This window comes from Haemaphysalis longicornis, unplaced genomic scaffold, assembly GCF_048455015.1.
Source record: "Haemaphysalis longicornis isolate Haplotype H1 unplaced genomic scaffold, Haemaphysalis longicornis Haplotype H1 scaffold_3, whole genome shotgun sequence".
Taxonomy (NCBI): domain Eukaryota; kingdom Metazoa; phylum Arthropoda; class Arachnida; order Ixodida; family Ixodidae; genus Haemaphysalis; species Haemaphysalis longicornis.
The window spans coordinates 189,697,881-189,718,392 of NW_027526335.1; the positions used below are offsets into that span (position 1 = coordinate 189,697,881).

At 43.6% G+C, this 20,512-nt stretch overlaps 1 protein-coding gene across 4 annotated transcripts in view; it reads left to right on the top strand.

The window, feature by feature from the left end:
• Window positions 1-693: 693 nt before the first annotated feature.
• LOC144175899 (cytochrome P450 2C28-like) overlaps window positions 694-20,512 on the top strand; it is a 47,809-nt gene continuing 27,990 nt past the window's right edge. The window contains exons 1-5 of one of the 4 annotated variants that reach the window (XM_077704964.1): window positions 694-978; window positions 3,664-3,793; window positions 5,781-6,027; window positions 11,762-11,886; window positions 18,972-19,078. In XM_077704964.1, coding sequence (XP_077561090.1) covers window positions 5,810-6,027; window positions 11,762-11,886; window positions 18,972-19,078 — 450 coding nt within the window. In that variant the 5' untranslated portion in view covers window positions 694-978; window positions 3,664-3,793; window positions 5,781-5,809. The remainder of the gene's footprint in view (window positions 979-3,663; window positions 3,794-5,780; window positions 6,028-11,761; window positions 11,887-18,971; window positions 19,079-20,512) is intronic. The other 3 variants (XM_077704965.1, XM_077704963.1, XM_077704966.1) reach the window with 3 other exon arrangements.

Sequence of the window (20,512 nt, forward strand, 5' to 3'; positions counted from 1 at the left end):
CTGAAAGTGTTCATTCGAAAACAAGCAAAATTTGACAGATGACTCTAACCTTTATACAACCCCCTCAAAACTTAGCAGGTCCCTGCCCGGGGCACGGGGCACCTTAAGTGTTCATGGTATTGGTGACACCGCGGACACCGAGCCCCCACACTCACACTGTAACCAACCATAGTAATCAGTTGTAAGGTGAAGGGTAGAAACCACAAACGGTGGCCGTCGGAGCCGTGATGAAGCTCCGTCGGATGGCGTTACTGTCTGTTCACCAAGCACGGAGCTACAGGGCCTCCGTCGGTATTAGGGTAACCAGAGCGGAGGAAGAACCCCTGTACCATGCTTATAAAGATGATAGTCTTCCTCGAGCTACTTGAACGGAAGAATTTTGGTCGGTCTTTCCGTATGTGTGTCTGTCACTCGATTCAGCCAGCCTAACAAAGCAACGCAGGTGCTGCGCAATAGTCTTATATACTCACAGCCACATCTAAACGTCTAATTCCGGGGTTAATGTTCATACTTGTCAACACTGTTGAACATGAACAAGACATTACGCAAATACCACGAAGCAGATCAGCACATATGTGATATTTCAAAGAAGTTACGGATGACTGCGTTTTTGCTATAGGAAATAAAATATTTCATCAACCGAAAAAGCCCTTGCCGGCTGTTGCCCGCGTTACCTGGCGGAATTAAAAGAGTCAAATGGCAACGAAACGAAAGGTTTCACTAGATAGGTTTCGCGTTCCGCTTGGAACTCTCGTGGAGTAGGGCAACGTGGTTCCATAAACGTTGTAGTCGGGTGCCTCGATTCACTGAGGACACTGAGGCGACGGGCACGCCGGAGCCCACAGCAGCCCCCCATCGTAGCGTTGCCTCCTGCCCCGACACTTGTGGCGGCGACTGGGGCGGCTGGAATGAAGGGCACCCGGAAGGGTGCTAAGTGCGGGGCGCCCGACTCTCCGGGCATCCCCCGGATATGTGAAGGTGAGATGGACGTCGGACAGTTCCTACCTGCGTCGCCTTTTCCGCCTTTATATAGTTTTTTATTTGCAATATTTCACTGAATAGGCACTATCACAACGCCTGTTGCAAAGACCCGACAAAAAGCACTCCTTTGCGAGCGCAACGTTTTAAAGTAAAAAACAAAAAGCAGGTGAACAAAACAAAGAGTTTTCTTGGTGTCACGACTGCGGTAACTGACCCAGTGCCGGGCGGGTGCAAGAAGGGGGTGCATTGATCTCCCAATGGTAACTCTAGGGGAAAATTCACTGTTTCTTCTCGACAGGCCCATTTTCGCAGGGAACGCACGTTGGGCACATGCCAACGATAGCAATAGCATTTCTCTTCGTCGAGTGTACAGATATACCGACTTTTCACGGAACCAACAATGTAGCGGGCTTCTGCGCATGGACAACCATGATGTTAGCAGCGGCTGTGACGCGCCCATCTGGGGACATGCCGCGAGCGCGTGCACATATCGTTAGGCTAGGTAAAGGGTCTGTTGTAATAAAGGACCCAGCATTAAAAGCTGTCTAAAATTTGTTTTGTCGTTTTTATGATGCAACCCTGTCTATTTGTCGGTTACATAGCACAACAGCAAGGGGAACCTTTCATATACCCATTACAAGACATTTGCTGGACTGTGTTTGAATGTGCGGACGTCACAATTGCCACGAAAATGTTGTCACCATTTCACTCTAATTTTATCGTTATGGTCATGTCGCCTGGGAGGCTAAAATACAAAGAAATGTCTCTGAATATCAGCCACGTCATCCAGCGAGTTAGCGGGCGTCCGCGTTACTTTACGTTAATCCTGCGAAAACGCTCACGACTTTTTCTGCCAACAAAATGTACTTGGGTGAGTTGGTAGTTGGTGGTTGGTAGTTGGTATTTCTCGCTGTAGCATCTTTTTCTGCCAGTTTACTCGTGGTCTGACCGGAACTCTGTTATAATTTGCATTTCGGGATTTTGCTCCTATAGGCGTGCCCGGGTAAATATCGGTGTTTTTCTGACATCGAGATCAATTGCATTTTTTAAATCTGTCATTTATGAAACGATTTTTTTCATTTTTAAGCAAATTCCCTCTCTTTACGAATAGCCCGGCACGAGGTCAGTCATGGCTATCGACACACCAAGGAAACTCTTTCTTTTTTTACCATGCTTTTTATTTTTCTAAAAGAAAAGTTACGCTCACAAATGCGCGCTTTTTGCGCGTCTTCGCCACAGGCGTAGCTGTGCTGGTGCCTATTCAGTGAAACATTGCAAATGAAAAGATTAAAAACGCGTATTTTCCTTTAAAAAAACGTCAAAGGTTCAAACGTCCCTGGTGTGGTCACAGAAGGTGAACAGACACTTTTTTTTATCAAAGCGCGAAGCCAGAAAACGAGCGTTATTGGCCTATCTCACGGCACGGAGACGCGTCTCGAACGCGTTATTTCAGCCGCTTATAACTTCGGTACGAACAAAATGATGAAACATACTTTTCATCAGCATTGTTAATCCTGTTGAGGAGTCTTTTTCCTCCAACTTTGAAGGAAATCGTTACCGTTTTTTCTTAATTTTGATTTTTAATACTACGGTTTTTTCAGAAAAAGTAAAGCAATCAATCATTTTTGGGTATTTTTTAGGTTTTGCTAGATCGCTAGACGCGCAATATGTTTAAGATGTGTTTACAAATATCTGGTCGACAACACGAAGATAGCAAGGGGAAGTCAAGGGTAGTAATAATCTGGAGTCTGGCGCGACTTCACAATTTTGTTCAAATTTTTTGTCACGGCAGAACATGAAATTTTTTTGACCTGTTCGTCACTTTGGTGTAGTTTTTGTTTTAATACAAATTGTAGTTAGAACGATCAAACCTTGCCGTCCGCAAGACCCCAAAGTTGGAAAAAACTGCAGCTGCCGGAAATCGCGCGTCACCTGCGCCCCCTTTGCAATTTTTTTCTCAAAGCACGCACGCTAGAGGAAAACAAATTGCTGTTTTTAGCTATTCTCTGGTTTGCGCATAACTCATAAACATTTGGAAAATAATAAAGAAATTGCGTTTACGCGCATGCTCGTTTTCTCGTGGAATCACCCTATATTCACTCAAATCTCGCACCTGACTTCTTTATGCCTGTTATTATCCCGCGACGTCAAGAGAACCCTGTTAAAGCCGCTCTAACAAATCTCGTTCCGTTTCACCCACAGCATATCCATACCACGGCCTATAAAAAGGCCGCTGTTCATGACTGCTCGACTCATTTTTTTGTCAAGCAATAATTCCCTTAAACAACTCACCCAACATTACAGCCCCCTGCCTCCACCGCCAATTATTCTGCGCCAAGTTTTTCAGCGGTACCTCCAGTGTGTACGAAGCTGGTTGGCATCAGGTTCTGTTTTTTTTAATCCTTGCTGCGTCGAAATTTTGCTGTACGTTTATGCTGCTATGTCTTGTAAACTTTTGCACTGAACCTTTGTACGGCACTTTTATGTCGGTTGTTACCATTTTCGTACATTTGTAATTTTATTTGCTTCTTTGTGTTACCTTTATTTTGATGTCCCTTTGCTGTCAAACGGGAACTTTCGTGTCGATGTGAACCCTCGTCCGCATCTGGTGCGCTTGGGCCTTCTAGATAGCAACAGATTAAATGATACGGAACCTTAATGAGTTTTTGCTTCGCCCCTCAGCCGTGTTCAGCCAAGCTCTTAATGCAGTGGTCGTACGCTCTCGTTGAAGCGCAGCTGCTGTGGTCAATATCTGCTTTCGTGTCCGCCGGCTGTCAGCTGCGGGCTCGTGCCTCCAACAACTACAGTTTCGGTACGTTTTTTTTCCTCTTGTACTAGGCTTTTGTACGCACAGTCGACCAAATATTTAATTAGCGTACGCAAGCGCCGATTTCTGTCTGATGACCATCTTAAGAAGGAACAGCCTAGCAGATGATGGGCCCAGCTTAACAGGGTTTCTGAACATGCATTCAATCTCGACCTGTATGTAATTTGACTTCCGTCATACGGCGCTGACGGATGAAAAGGCGCCGCTCGCGCACCTCAACTAAAGATTTGGCCAACTGTACTTCCTGGCATAAGAGGAAATATTTTGTTCCAGCAACAAATGTTCTCTTAACATTGCTTCAATACCATGTATGCTATCCATCTATTGATTGATTGTAGGGTTTAACGCGCCGACGCAACGCAGGCGATGAGGCGCGCCGTAGTGGAGGGCTCCGGATTAATTTTGACCACCTGGGGATCTTTATCGTGCGCCGAAATCTCGTACACACGGGCGTTTTTGCTTTTCGCCTCCATCAGAAAAGCGGCCGCCGCGGCCGGGAATCGAACCCGCGACCTCGTGCTCAGCAGCGCAACGCCTTAGCCACTGAGCCACCGCGGCGGGTCTATCCATCTATATATCCATAAAATGGTTTAACAAACCACTGCACAACAACAAGAACGTTAGCGGTGACATGCTTTTAGCAGAATAGAAGATTCGTAAATTTTGAAAGCAAAGGTCTTATATTTTTGTTCCATGGAACGCAGGCGATGCAAAATGTGTTGCGGAGTACACAGAATCGTATAAAAAGCATAGTGCGAGCCGGGGATTGGAAAGGGGCTCTGAGAAAGGGCGACGGGGGAGGGAAGGCCGCTACCGCACGTGCAAAATATTGGGGGCAATACCCACTGCGCAGACAGATAGCTCTTGGTGAGGGCGACTGAGCGGAACGAGCTGAGGAAGGTGCATAGTGGCTACGAACGCGGCCGCAAAGTTCGGTACAAAGTTCAACGCCAGTTCAACGAATACCCTTCATTGGAAGCATATCACGCATTCTTAGAAGCCTCCGCCGTAGTCGTTTATAGATGCGTATGAGCGGCAGGTATGGGACACCATATTTCCCGCGCTAACTTGTTTTTGGCTAGGCACACATTCTTTCCGGAATATCTCTCCAAAATTAAATGTTAAAAGAATTTACGTCAGCGTCATTTACACAAAATGACTTGTTGGTTTAACGCTAACACATCGCAACTGGTCCTGAACGACACCGTTGCTTCTTCATAAACTTGTACAGAAATATTAAGGCAACTTGCGACAGAAATCTACGTAAAGATATATGAAAGCACCACGTATAGTACTTCTCTCAGCTACCAATTTAAATCAACAGAACGCGAAAACTTCCCCAAGTATTTGCATGCCTAAATTTACATAGTAAATTTACAGCTCCATTGACGTTGACCCTTGCGGAATTCTCTTTCATAAATTTTCCCACGTGGCATTTTATAAGAGTCCACAGATGATTTGCATCCCGGGTGTACCTTACCATTCAATCATTTGCATAATTAAGACGACAAAACCGGGCATATGTGAACAGTGTTTCTATCCCTGTCATTGCGCAATGATAAACCGGAACATTACTGAAATAAAAACAGTAAACTACTCACTTGGAGGAGGACTTTACTGCTCCTCGTACGGGAGCGAAATACGTAAATGTATACTTCGTTGATGTGGGCAAGTATTATTTCAGACAAAATTAAGTGCTGTTTGAAGACTTGCGGTAATACATTCCATTTACTGTATTTACCTTATTCCTGAGTTTTGGGCTCACTACACTATTGCAGCACTCAGAATAAAAAAGCGCAATTCTCAAATTGTTATGTGGAACAGTATACTAAGCTCAGGTAATTTTATCACGGTGACCCAATGAGCTACCAAAATGCACTGGTTTCACTACGCGCTTCCCAATAATTTAAAAACACAAAAATATTGCTGCAAGCAGCAGACCTTCTTACTCCACCTCTTTTTTTCGGTCCAGTCCTGCATTTTTAACCATCTCAAAGGAGCATGGATTGGCTGACAGTGGTTTTGAGCGCGTTGCTGGCATCGCTGCTCTATTTCGCTGTGCACCGCTGGATCCAGCCAGAGCAGCGTGCCCCTCCGGGGACGAGGCTGCCCCCCAGTCCCCCCGCATGGCCTTTCGTGGGTCACCCGCAGTTCGCCCGCAAGGACTTCCACATCAACCAGGCCGCAAAATGGGCGAGGCAGTACGGGCCTGTCTTCAGGTGAGTCGTTCTTGCTGCTGACACCTGCGGTTTTACGAAATTTGCATGAACAAAAGCAGTACGAAACTGCGGGATTTATTCTGCTAAGCGTTAATCGCAATATCCTATTTGACGCGGAGCTTATTGGAATGAACTCACACCAATTTTTGCAATTATTATTTTCTTTTCAGTCCCCTTTTCGCACAAGCAACCTGCCGCTATAATTGTGAGCATGCTCTTGCGTTTTATGCCACCAAACAGGTGACGGTATTTCCATAAAATAAACTTTTTCAGTGACTATAAAAGCTAGAAAGTCAAGTAAATTTATTAAACGACGAAGCTCAGCGTTTGTTGCAAGATTTTCTAACATTAAAAAGTTGCTTTGTTCAGAATCCCCTGCATCATATTCCACCTTCTGCAAAGGGCGGCATGAGGCTAAAAACGTGCAGTGCTCTTAAAGAAACCATCTGAACAAGTTTTGGTGATTATTCCACATGAAGGGTGTCAAGCTAGGTTTGCCCGTTCGTTGCCAAATTATTTATATATGTAACAAATTATCCTACGCGCAAAATCTGGATACCTTCGAGTACGAGGGCTTGTGGTGGTCCTCCGTGTAAATCATTCGCGTCTCCATTTCCTAAATAGGTGTGAGTTTGTGTCTGCGTACGAGTGCGAATGTATGTACATTCGTTTCAGCCTGTACTTGTTTTTCTGCGAAAATTATTTTCCACGCATCGCAGCTGCTTTCTGGACAAGCATGGGGCAAAGCACACAGAGCAGAACGCATTGCATAGGATAAGAAGGTGTGAAGCGTCAAGGGGGTAGGAGCACTGCGAAAGCAGCGCTGAACGCCGCACAGGCCAAAGCATGGAGACAACTCTAACCTAACCCCTGCCAGAACACGGTGGCATGTAGCAACTTCCATCCATAAATATTCTCCTGTAGATACGGCCACCGCAGACACCTGCCGAACATAAATGCCCGAAAAAACCACCGAACACGACTCCTCTGCCCCCAGCAGACATCGAACACACAAAGTACTGGGTGACACAACTCCGCAGCTGCGATTCTCTACTCCAATTACGCCTCATACAGATGGCCGGAGAAGCCACTAGGACTCAAAACATCGTAGTTGATTAACGCGGCAGACGCGTCTCTGGGACTCTATTTTTCGCAAATCAGGTTCTTTTTCTCTTTCCTCTCCATGCCTCTTACGTAGTGATCTGCTTACACGGTCGATAGGACTGAAAACCTCCCAGCTGTACAGCTCGGTATGGGGGACCCCTAAGCTCTCTACTTCTGGACAAATAAAGTTCTCTTTCGCTCTCCCCCCTCCTTCCCATCCTCTATCGTCATTCTCCTTCAGAGCTCTACTTACACGGCCACCAGTTTTCTTTCACTCTCTCGTAGCAGTATTGAAAAAAAAAACAGCGGTATTTGTTGCGTATTACTTGCCTATTGCAACCATTCTAAGTTCGTAACGCATGTTTCGCACTGATTATAATGTTTTTGATAAAAACTGGGCTTCAGAAAACATACGTTCCTAATAAACTCCGCGTCCTTCCATTACCCGAATCCAAGCGGTATCAATTCGTTGCGGTGTTTTATCACAGTTACATTTTTCGTGAGTTCGTTTTAAAGTATCAGATCGCTGGTTCCTTAATAGTCAAAATTTTAGTCACGATAGCGTTCTAGACTTTATACACAGACATTTCCGCACAAAAACCCAATTCTTTATATTAAAACATTTCATGTAAATTATTTCTGATCCATCTGACTAAACTTAACTTAGAGAAGTCCCCCAGTCCCGATGACATCTCAAACACGTTTATAACAGATATGCCGTTTGGGTTAGTAAATACTTGCTTAAATTGTACTGGGTATCCTTAGAAACATTTTAAATTCCTGACGACTGGCGATGGGCAAAAGTAATTCCAATACATAAATCCGGCTACGGGCTCGAGGCGAGCAATTACCGTCCGGTTTCATTATCGAGCACATGGTCTCAGATCATTTTAACGCCACAATTCCACATTTAAAAAGAAATAACTTACTGTACAGTCAGAAGCCTGATTTGAGATTAGGTCTATCAACCATAACGAAGCTTGCAGAGATAACTGGTGTTAGTGATAACGTGATTAACGATACAGGGTGGATAGATGCGATCTTGCATGGATTTTCAAAAGCGTTTGATGTACACTACCGTGGCCTAATCCAAAAGATGCATGCCATCGGTATTGAAAGTAATAAAATTTCATCGGTGGAATGTCATCTCCGCAACCACGAGCAATTCGTTGCCGTGAACTATCACGTATCAGATGGTTTGGATGTTTTCTCGGGCGTCCCCCGGGGATAGGTGTTGGGGCCAATTTTATTCCTCACTTACATAATTGAAGTTCCTTTCGACAATAACACTCCATTAAATTATAGGTGTTCGCGGATGCCTGCGTCATATACTGAAGACTAAACACAACGGAAGACCAAATTCTGCTTAACACCAGGTTCAGGTTGTTGCCGCAACTGTCGTAATATCTTGAAATAATGGCGTCATTTGACGTCTTAGCCAATCGAACTGCGTGAAACGCCGTTTTTTTACGTTCATATCACACGATATGGCTGTTACGTCGGTAGTCTGAACATACCAGAACCTATCATAGCAGTTGTTTGCATGGTGTAAAAAGTGGAGAACGACACTTAATGCCAAAAAAAAAAAAAAACTGTGAGCCTAACTCTTGCTAATCAAAAAAATCCGCTGAACTTTGCTTGTACGCTTGGTAATACTAAAATTAGTAAAACTAATCTAGTAAAATATTTGGGCGTAATGGCTACGCCCAACCTTACTTGGACGTCGCATACTAATGTTATGTGCGCTGAAGCGCAAGGAAAACTAGCATTTTAAAGAAGAAAGTGCCCCCTGAAGGCAAGCTACTGCCTTTTAAACCGTTATAAAACCAGCTTTAGAGCATTGAGATATCATTTGGGACCCATATCAACAATATTTAATAAATAAAATCGATAGGATTCAAAACTTGGCCGTTGAGTTTCCTTTCTCGGAATATTCCAGGCTTACCAAGGTCACAAATTTCAAGAACAGAGCCGAGTTTCCCAAACTAAAATTTATATATTTCGTACCACGGCCATTCTAACATTCAACGAGACAATTATCTCCTTGAGCCCTTTAAACACTCTTCGACAACGAGCCACCGAAAAGTGATTCGACAACCGGTTCGCCACAACAATACCCACAGGCACTCTGTTTTTCTCTCCTCCATTTGTGACTGGAACCAATTACTGAAAATGCTGTCAACAGTGAAACTGTGCAGTCATTTATCGATCGGATTCAAAACTTTAATTTTTTATGAATGTGGTAAGCAGTTCGGTATTGACTGTGGCATTTACTCGCGGTATTTACTCATTGAGAGGAAAAATCTTGCTGTTCAGTTGTCAACAGTCTGGTTTTTTTTTTCTTCCAGCATGTTATTTTCGTGACTCTTTGATTAATGTGTTCCATTTCTACATTTTTATGATTGATTGTAGGGTTTAACGCGCCGACGCACCGCAGGCGATGAGGCGAGCCGTAGTGGAGGGCTCCGGATTAATTTTGATCACCTGGGGATCTTTACGCGCTCCAAATTCTTGTACACACGGGTGTTTTTGCTTTTCGCCTCCATCAGAAAAGCGGCCGCCGCAGCCGGGAATCGAAGCCGCGTCCTCATTTGTACATATTTATAACGGGACCCTACTGTGTGTACTATTTGATTTTATTGTTTCCACCAGTCGTGCTTGAACCACCACTGTGAACGGTATACTGAAATAAATAAATAAATAAAATTTGCAGAATTATTTCACCCAATTATAACTACTCGACGATGTTAGCGCATTCGGGCACAGAGAAATGAGACTTATAAAACACAAGCGGCGTATGCGCATCGGTGCCCCGGTTGTTACAGCACAACCTGCCACAAGGCGTCAGGGGCGGGACCTTGCAATTTCACATTCTTTTACATTCGTTGCAAAATTTGCAACCAGCATTTAAGAAGCTACCAGCCGCAACCGTTCACCCTTCCAAGGTGAGACACGCCGTAAGACGGTTGTGATACAATAGGGCACTTTGTACCTGCCGTGATGGTTACATAACAAGGCTAACGGAGTCTCACTGGAGCATACAAAGCTGCCCAAAGGTAGAGCAATGGCCCGGTAAGAGAAGTCCGCGGGTTGGGAGTTTTCGGCGGTAGAAATGCGCCGCTGTCTGGGTACCAACTATTCTAAAGAGGGTGTGTGTTTCCCGCTCCCTGATGACACTTCAAGGTGCATTTGTACGCATGCATGTACAGCACAACCTGGACAATTGTGTGGTGGTAAACGCCGTTTTACAAGCACAGTTATCTTCACAACCCAAATGCTGCCATAACAATGGCGAACACTTGCTACACGATGGTGGTGATGTGGACGGGCAAATTTTGAGACCGCTTAAGTGCCATTTTAAAAGGCTTGCACTTAATTACTGTTGTTAATAACGAAATAATACTGTGCAAGGCATGAATGCACGCCGTCACGTGTTAATATTTACAATTTTTCAATTTAATTTAGTTGATTTGTTTGCTTCAACTTGAAAGGGGATCATATCAAGCTTCTGGGGGGAGAGAGGCAGTCACGAAGTTCTTGCGCTGTGGTTTTAACTGCTACAGAAAGAAAAAGAAAGGTGACATCGACTTCAAAATGGCCCCAATAGATTTCGTCATGCTCAGACCAAAACAGTCGGTAACTGTATTACTTTTTCCATAGATGTCATTGGTGCGGCATGAATGGGGACAGATTTTAAGGCCTCTGCCGCAATAGCACTAGGGAAACCTGTACACCTACTGTAATTCGACGCTCAAGAGCATAAAGAGCGGCGAATGCGTCGAAGACAGCCAATCCACCAAAACTGCTCGGAAACTGAACAATAATTATTTACCGTTCACAACGTCGTAAGGAGCGATTATGTGTCCTATATTTTTTATAGGATGCGTCATCAGCATGCTAACTTTATACCCTCTCGTTTGTAAGCGTACTATCTCTAGTGTGGGGACCGTTGAAAAATTGCACACTTGCCAAAGTGCGCCGACAACCCGCTTCTTATGAAAGATTCCTAAGCGGGCTGGACGCGAAACAATTTGCTGGGGGCACTGCACGACTATGATGTTGTGCAAACGAATTGCAGACGGGAAACGGGAAGCGTAAATTCTCCCGCAGGCAACAACCAACGCATGTAAACTCTCAAGGAAATGCATTTAGCAGCGCAACCCTTCTAGGAGAGCAATCGAAAAGGCAGGGTGGGTTGCCAAACACAGTCAGACTGCTATCATTGCGCTTTAGTGTCTGGATAACGTGGTACACTGGGCGTGTTGGTACATAATCTAGACTAAACAGCGCTAAAGTGGCATGGAAAGAGAGAGATATACGACAGGGACTGCACAGAATTCAGCGCAGTCACTGTCGTGTATCTCTCTCCGTCCTTCGCTTTTTTTCGCGCTGTTTTGCGTAGATTAGTGTCTGCAGTTAGGCTTTGTATAATTATATACAATGTCCTTGTACTTTGCGTTCATAAAGATGTACGTTTTGTAGTGTTATTAACAGGTGATTGTTGAAAAAAGTTTGATAAAATAAGTAAAGAAAGTATGCACCTCGTGAAAGCCCACACATTTTATAACTTGGAAAGTGAGGTGGGTCATTTCTGCGCGCATAACACTACTTTTATCTTTCTCTTTTGCAGAATTAAAACTGGGTCAGGGGACGTAATTGTTTTGAACGACTTCGAGTCGGTAAAGAAGTTCGTCACAAGGAAGGAGATGCTATGCCGCCCACAGAACTGGCTCTTCACATCGCAAATGTATATCGGTACTGGAGATTTTTTCTCACTCGAATATGCTCTGCCTACGAACTACTACATTTATACTTTATAAGTTTATCACTTGAAAGCATAATCGGTAATGTGTGCCTCAGTTTCATTTTAGCCATTTTCCGGCCTTGCACGTCTCAGAAAAAAATTCAATACTCATTTTACAGAAAGCAAATACTTGGCAATCGCGTGAATAGTATTTGCAGAATTCTTCCTTACTTTGGTTGTGTCAGTGCTGCATTGCAAATTCATCTCTCATAGAACGATTATCAAGAGGTGGATAAATTAGCAGGGCCCTATGGAATAAAAAAAAACGGTTCGTGCTTAAAAGAAATTTATTGTAGAGGCTAGCGAATAGTAAAAAGTCGCATCGTGCTGTCTGACAACCTTAAACATAGTGCCGGCACAAGATATGCAACCCTACTGCCTATCTAAGGCACGATTGCAATATCTCCCAAAATTTGAACTAACTACAGGGCCTTGTAGGTGTAGGAAATAGTACAAACTATGCATTCAATTGTATTACTTTTTGTAACCCGCTTTTGTAAATATTTCAATCACCAACGGGACCTCCTAGTTACTCCACAAAAGCTCATAGCGGGCACAATTCCTCAACAAGAGTCCTTAAAGGAAACTTCGTGTGCGAAACACCAAATGATGAAAAACGCTACATATAAACAAAATCTGGAACTGAGCAGTGTAGAAGGAAAGGACCAATATACAGCTTTAAATTGTAAGGTTTCGAGTTCCAGAACAGGATATTGCAACAGGAAAAAAAAACTGAATAGGCGAGCCATAATGAATAAACGCAAGAAGTATTTCAACAGCCTTTACTTGGAAACGTAAGGCACTCCTAAGCATGTTTCTTCCCAAAGCTCTGTCGTTGCGCCGTAGGCAAACAACCCTTCTAAGTTGGCATGAATGCCTCGCTATTTTTCAGCTGTTGTTTTTTGATCAGGCAGTAAAATAGGCTGGCAGTGTATTGGACGCGTTAAAAATAAGGCGGCTTCACTATTCGTCCACGAGTTTGGTGTTCAATGATAAACTAAAAAGTTCGTTTCGCGCGGCCGAGGCGCCCCAGGTGGCCGTTATCGCGTCCTGAGAGGCAGCGAATGGCGGACCAGGCAGTTGAGATGCATGTCACTTGAAAAAAGGGCAGTAGAATTGAAAATTAAACCCATTGGATCGGTGGGTCTTATGTGTCAACTCGAACGTTCACCGGCGCTCGCCCGAGAACGGCACAGCGCCGTCGCCACGAAATTCCATGGTTCGGGGAAAGGACTTGGCATCTACGTCAGGGCGGAAGGCTGCCTCGGCTCTCGCTGCCCTAGCGGGAGGGAGAGGCAAAACTCTGCAAAACTACAGAGCCTTCTAATGGCGGGTATGCGATGATGATGATGATGATGATAATTATGGTGATTCTGGCGATGATTCAGATATTTGTTTTCTGTTGCGCGAAGGCAACGGAGGCAAAGGGCGCCAAAAAAGTGGTAAAGTAAGAGATGGAAATGTAAATACAGAACTGGCCAATCTACAGGTAAAGCAAAATGAGTAAAATATAATATAGGTGGCTCGTGTAGGGGGCCAGGTTAAGACTACGGCCGATATTAAAGGAGGTGTAAAAAATTGAATGTTTTCCAAAAAAACATGGTTAGCAGAAAACCTGCGATCTTCCGCAAGAGATTATGACAGGTGCAGCTCAATGCTGCCTCTGTACAGCCCTAGAAAGTGTTCATGTCATGTTGTGTAGAGGGCTTGCATTGAATTAGCATGTTTATTGCAAATACGGTCTCTCCACACCTGCAGCACAGTGGTCTCGAGGAACCAGTGAGCAGGTGTGAGTGTGGTACTTGTGTGTGGTCTATCCCTAACATATCTAAGGTAACTTCACTGTGTCTATTATGTGAGTCAGTAGTCTATCATCCCAAATGTGCTTTTATTAGCGTGTAGCAAAACCTGAATATTTCCTTTTGTCAGCGCAATAACGTTTATTCAGCACTGTTATATTATCTGCAGAATTATTCTTACTGTTATTGCCTATGTCTCTTCATGTGCCCACCTGCTTTGATCTCAGAAAAGGCTGACGGTACAAACAAACAAACAAACAAACAAACAAACAAACAAACAAACAAACAAACAAACAAACAAATAAATAAATAAGTAAATAAATAAATAAATAAATAAATAAATAAATAAATTATAACGTGCAGCTTGTTTTCTGTCAATTCACTCCAGCCCAGTCTGAAACTTATCACACATCTGGCATCTAATTGTACGCCCACTCAATTTTTGTCAACGATGAGCACACGCTTTTAGGCGCAGTTCTTGAAAAGAGCTGCATTGACACCATACTTACGACGCTTATACAGAGACATATATTCATCAAACAAAAAATATTCTCAACGTCCTGTCACATCACCCCTATGATGCTGACATTCAACTTCTGGGGCTTCTTTATGCTAGCTTATGTTAGGGTGTTTGTTGTTCGAATACGGGAGTGTAGTATATGGGTGCGCAGCAAAAACAACAATGCTAAAGTTGGGTTTTCACCTGGTGGCAGGTGTAAAGACTAGCCCACTCTAGCGCCTTTACGTCGAAGTAAACAAATGGTGCCTAGAGCATCAATAAATATATATAGACTGGTTATATGATTATAAAATTTAATGTGAAATCTTTTTAAAAGGTACATCTACATCCCTCATCTTTTTCAATTTCCATTCAGTTTCTGCGGTTGTTACTCTGAGGGAGACAGGAAGCCTCTGGTGCCGCCATCTACTTTCAATACTTCTAAAAACCATTCATTATGGATATTTCGCTACGATGGCAACTTCGCTCTCTGTCATGTGATGTACCTTTTGAAAAGATTTAGATAAGCAGGGCACCAAGAACTGCAATCATGCAACATTTCTTGTCGCTACAGGATGCTGGAGTCTAGAATTGCTCATACCTCTAATAATGTCCCCATGGTGTCCTGTGCGGCTCATGGGCATAACATTATTCATGCAGAACTTTCAGTGCACTCATCAGTATTTTTTTCTACAGCAGTGTTCGGAATTAAAGTTATTGTAGATCACTTTGTTCAAAATCAAGTGTCTAATTCTATAACCTACAGAGAATCGTTGGGTGTTGGGCGTGCATCGTGATTTCAAAAGACCGATAAACCCACATCGTAAATGCAATTTCAAACAATCATCTCCGCGCATACTTAAAAACTTCAAACTACTGAGCGGTTCTTTCCAGGGAAGAAGCGCGAAAAAGGCTACGTTCAAAAGAACACACAGGACGGTGCGCTCTGTTCTTTTCTACGTAGTCGTCTTTTTTGCGCTTGTTCCGAGAATATATCGCCAACTCGTGAAACTTTCGATTGGGTTCCTTCCAGGCCACGCTGTGATAGCCGGCAGTGAGGTGACGGATTAGCTGGCTGGCGCTTCTGCACTTCAGAGCACAGTGGAAGTAGCAAACACCAACCTCAGGCCGCACATCAGACAACGTCGTAACAAATGCCACACAGAGTGAAGTGAACAGCAGACAACAAATGGCACCTAGCACAACTACATTTGGAAGGATAAGCATCTGAATCGCACGACAGATTCGTGTTAGTTTTACTAGCGAGGCTACAAATAGGTCACACATGTGCAATGAACTCGCACCTGCTCGCAAGATCTCTAAGATTACTATGCAGCTACTGTTGAGCATCCTATCAGTAATTGACATCGCAGTAGGATGTAAGACACTGGTCGCAAACCGATGCACATACTTCCCGGAGCTTACGGACAACACATTACACTGCGAGGATCCCATGTCTTCTATTAGTGCGTTTTAAATTTTCAACACAAGGCAAATTTTTACACCTGACATTGCACACCTTTCTTCTAGGCCATGAAACTTTGAATTCTCTTACGTTTGAATTCTCTAGCTCTACGTAATACCACTATTATCTAATTTATTTATTTATTTATTTTCGATAGTGCCGGTCTAGAGCGAGACTATAGCAGGTCGGCATTTATACAATTCCAGCAGAAAGAGCAGCAATGAGCCCAGCACTGGTCAGCAAAACGAAGCAACAGAAAAACTATACAACAGAAAGGTGCCACACGTCGACACGTGACATTCAGTTCCCTTGAAGTCTCTGTCTACTCAGTTAAGTTTACTGAGTAATTACAAAAACGCACGATTAAAATAAAAAACAAAATAAACAAAACTAGCAACATCAGGCATGTCGCTTTGAAAATGAAGGCACTTTCTTGTAGATCAATTACTTTTCTGTAGTAAATACAGGAATTAATTACACTAAACGTGCTTAGGTTCGCCAGTATGATCGTTTGACGCATTATTCGATGAGTTACGAAAATTCGAAAGGAGTCTGCGCTAGATATAATTGGGTTCAGTTCATTCCATGCTTTCACTTCAAGCGTAAAAAGGGAGTATTCAATTGTATCATTATGGCATGAATACTTTATTAAACGTGCCATAACAGAGTGTGGCGTAAGAGGTGATGTTCGGAAAATGATGAATACTTGGAAGAATCTATTTTCAGCACATCGTAGAGTACCTGATGTAGGAAGTTCGAGCGCGCTAGTTTTGCTCTAGCAAATAGTGTCGCAAGAACCGCGCGAATAAGTTGCTGCGCGAATCGTTACGGGTGTATTAGCTGAAAATAAACCTGAGGGCACTTTTCTTTGGACCCTTCCTATTTATTTATGTCACACATAGTGTACGGAAACAAAACAACATTGGTATATTCCATAACGGGGCTCTGAAACGGGGTGTAGGCTAATAATTTGGCATGCCATGATGTGAGGCACTAGCGTCGTGAAGAGAATGTAATTGCACAGGGCAGTGGAAGTGACGATGTTGATGTGGGATTCTTAATGAAGGTTTGATGTTGGAGTGGCATCTAAATATTTGTGGTAGTTTACTTGAGTATGACACTGCCGTCGAAAGCGTACGTAAGGCTAGAGGGATATTTTTATGCAACTGTCATGCACACCCAATTTTTTGTTAATGAACACATGCCAGATAATACACCAGTTAGCAGTTTTTTCAAGTGAGCCATTAAGAATAGCGTGGTATTCCAGGTCAATAATGTCTTTGAATACGATAAAATTAACCGAAAAAAGTTTATTGCTGCATTTCATCTTGCCCGTGGTGTCGTTATTAAAAACAAAGAATAACAGAGGTCCTGAGACTAATACTTGGGAGGCACCTGAGGTTATGGTAGCTGTAATGGATGCTGCTTGATTGTAAACGGCGTATCGCAATCGTTGGGGTAGCAAGCTTTTCATCCGTGCTGTAACTGGCCTCTGCCTGGTAATGGTCCTCCGTTTGTAGATTAGCTTTAAGTGGGATATACAGTCGAATGCTTTCGTGAATTCTAAAAGAATAATCTCTGTTTGGCTTCGGTTGGTCTGTAACTATAGGGTGTGTCATCGCCGGATTTGTGGATGGGTGAACTTTGGCTTTTTCTAATCATTTGGTAACTATGCAGTCGCCAGATTTTCCTCATATAATCCTAAGGTAATAATTCAGGATACGGCATGTCGTTTCAGAAACTCGTTTGGGAACACTTTAAATACCGGTGGCCATTAAATTTGGGACTTTCATAGGTGGATGAGCAGAATAGCTTAGTGCCGGTATAGCTGTTCGCGGATATAAACACGGAGTGGAAGTAATCGATAAACTGGTTTTGCTTTACTTTTTTTTTTTCAAATGATTGCGGCGGATCTGTCTTTGGGGTGCCTGGAAATTGTTCTGAAACCGTGTGGGCGGATTGTAATAAGTGGTGACAGTGTGTAGTCCTGTGAAAATGTATTTCCTTTGGACATATTTCACTTACGTTTGCGTTGCACCAATAAATTGACCATCGCCAGCATACATATCAGTAACAAACTGCTCTTGACCTTACGACAATGCTTTGAACGCAATGAGTATCTTCCGCGGAATACTAAAGACCACCTGCTTATGAACATCAAAGGAATTAATGTGCATGATAACGGGAACATCTACTCGGTATCACGGTGTTAATCGAATAGATTTGGGGAAATCCCCAAGGTGGAGGAAGTTTCTGCAAAGGGAAGTTTGACATCCACCTAAATACAGCCAACGGCTACACTTCGAGTTGTTGTATCTCTCGCGCTACAAACGACTCGCCTCCTGGTTAGCTCAGTTGGTCGAGTGACTGCTCCGGTTAAGCGGTGGTCCCGGGTTCAAATCCGGCACCAGGGCGAATTTTTCTTCAACTGCGAAGTTTCTGAGAAAGCTGTATAGCTTTACTTTGTAGCCATTGGCTGCATTATGTGGATGCCAAACTTTCCTTCGCTATCATGGTGTTCCAATCGAAGCATTGTAAAGCGCTTGGAGGGGATGATGCAGTTCCCGAAGTGCAAACGAGTGTGCATAAACAACCAGAAATTTCACGTTGGAGTCGTGAACTCATTCTGCAATGAGCGGTACTTTCCCGGCGCCGGCCGTATAACCGGTATAACGCCTGAAATGACCCGTGAAGAAAATCCATGAAGAACGTTTTTGGTCATTACTGCACAATAATTTCGAACACACGCACAAGTTGTGCTGAGACTGTGCCGCAGTACATTTGCTTCATTGTTTCAACGCGTGACTTCAACCGAACGATAGAAAAGTAATACATTCTACGCGAACATACATTAAGGCACACTGGCCTACACTTCATGGCACTTTCTTTGTTATGACAGTTCACGTTTACGGGCACATTTTCGGATGGCGAAGCTTGAGAATCTTCTTTCCGCGTTAAACAGAGCAACCTCACAGTTATGCTTTTCCATTATGCCTCCTTTTTAGCATTCCTGCATTCCGGCAGCCCGTTCCTCAATAATCTTTCTGTCCCATCTCTCTGCTTCACAGGCGTACTTTAGGCATCCCCTTTGAATTAAAGATGTTCTCCTGTGTGATAGCCGCATTAGGGCAATACGTTTTAGTTACATATATTTCTACTTTTGTAATAAATCCGTAAACAGAGTTTTGCACCAATTAATCTTCAGCGAAGCCTTGGAGAAAATTTTGAAGCAGTCCGTGCTTTGTTTGACACACTCCCCTGTTGCTAGCGCAGGTCTCGGTCAAATGAATGGCAAGCAGTGGGATGACAACCGACGGTTTTGTCTTCACACTCTTCGGGACCTCGGTTACGGCAAGACCTCCATGGAGCAACACGTCAAGGTGAGGATTATCAGCTTTATTGGTCAGGACATTTCACGCTTTAGACATTTCTCGTATGGCGCTAAGCCTGTAGCAAAACAATTATGATTGTAACCAAATGGTTTGTTGGGTATTTCGTTTGCTAATTGTATAGCACACACAGTCGTGTAACATATCTCATTACCACTGGTAGCTCACGCGACTGAAGATCTATAAAATTTGAGGCCACATGTATGTCTCGGAGTGGAAAGCAGCAGGAGGCATAAAATAACGCAAGTAATGCATAATCCCGGGGTTTGTAAAATGCTTCGCACGAATTATGAAACCGCGATTTGGTTACGTTAAATGTGTTTTACACTTTCTCGCTCAGTGTTGACAATGCTGGTTTTTTGCTTATTCTGAGGCGGGGTCAATTGGCAATAGTGGATTAATTCACCAACAGCACTCAGCCTAATTATAGATCAAAACCGCAATGTTTTATGGTACGGTCTAGCAAAAGACCACGCTGTCTAACGAAAGATGAAACACTTACTCTAGAGGGCATGCGAGGTCAAAGTAAGACGAAGGGTGTGCATGAATAATTTCGAAAATTACAGCCACACTACGGGTGGGTAAGTTTAGAGCCGAAAATGTTCAACGAGAAAGAGCCTAGGTGGATGGAGTCTTTTGTGCCGTCCATATCCATAGTGAAAAAAAAGTTGTAGGGGAGATATATAATTTACGTCTTATAATATTAGAAGGGACACCGCTATTTCGTCGCCGAAAGAGGGTTGTGGAACGGAGATCCTCGGTTCACCACCCATGCTTACGTGACCATTGAATGACAGTTGATAAAGTGAGACCAGCACCGTCAGTTTTATAGGCACCCTGAAGTTTACAGCGGTCACTGGGATCTCACCACTTTTTATAATATAGCTTCCTGCAGTGTAGGCGAAGGCTCCCATAAAACAAAAAAAAATTGTTGCTTATTGGCCACTTATCATTCACTTCCTTGTTATCATCCTGGTTATAAGTTATTGTTGTGGGGGACACGCAATTAAGCGACTCTTCTAGGGCAACGAGGGAAGCAAAATTTTTGCTGATTGTGCATGGTCTCTTCTTTTATTTGTGTATATTTAGGACCCGCTTGGCTGGCAACAAAATCAGCCGCTAACGTGTTGTTACCTTCGTCACTTAAAAACCGTGTTCTGCGTTTTTTACCACACTGTTAACCTGCACGCTTCTTTTATTGTGTCGGGGGCTTGACGCGTGGTAAAAGTGGCCGTTAATAACTTAGCCACGGTAATGATGCCTCCGTAGATTGCATTGTAGTAACAACTCTAATTGGCTAATCACGCCACCGTTGTCTGTTATACGGCACTGTTCATCAGGCGGGAATTACAAGTGCTGGGTGTCTTATACGCCGCTGCACTCGAAAACAGTAGGCTCGTGTGCGAGAGTACCTCCGAGGGAGCA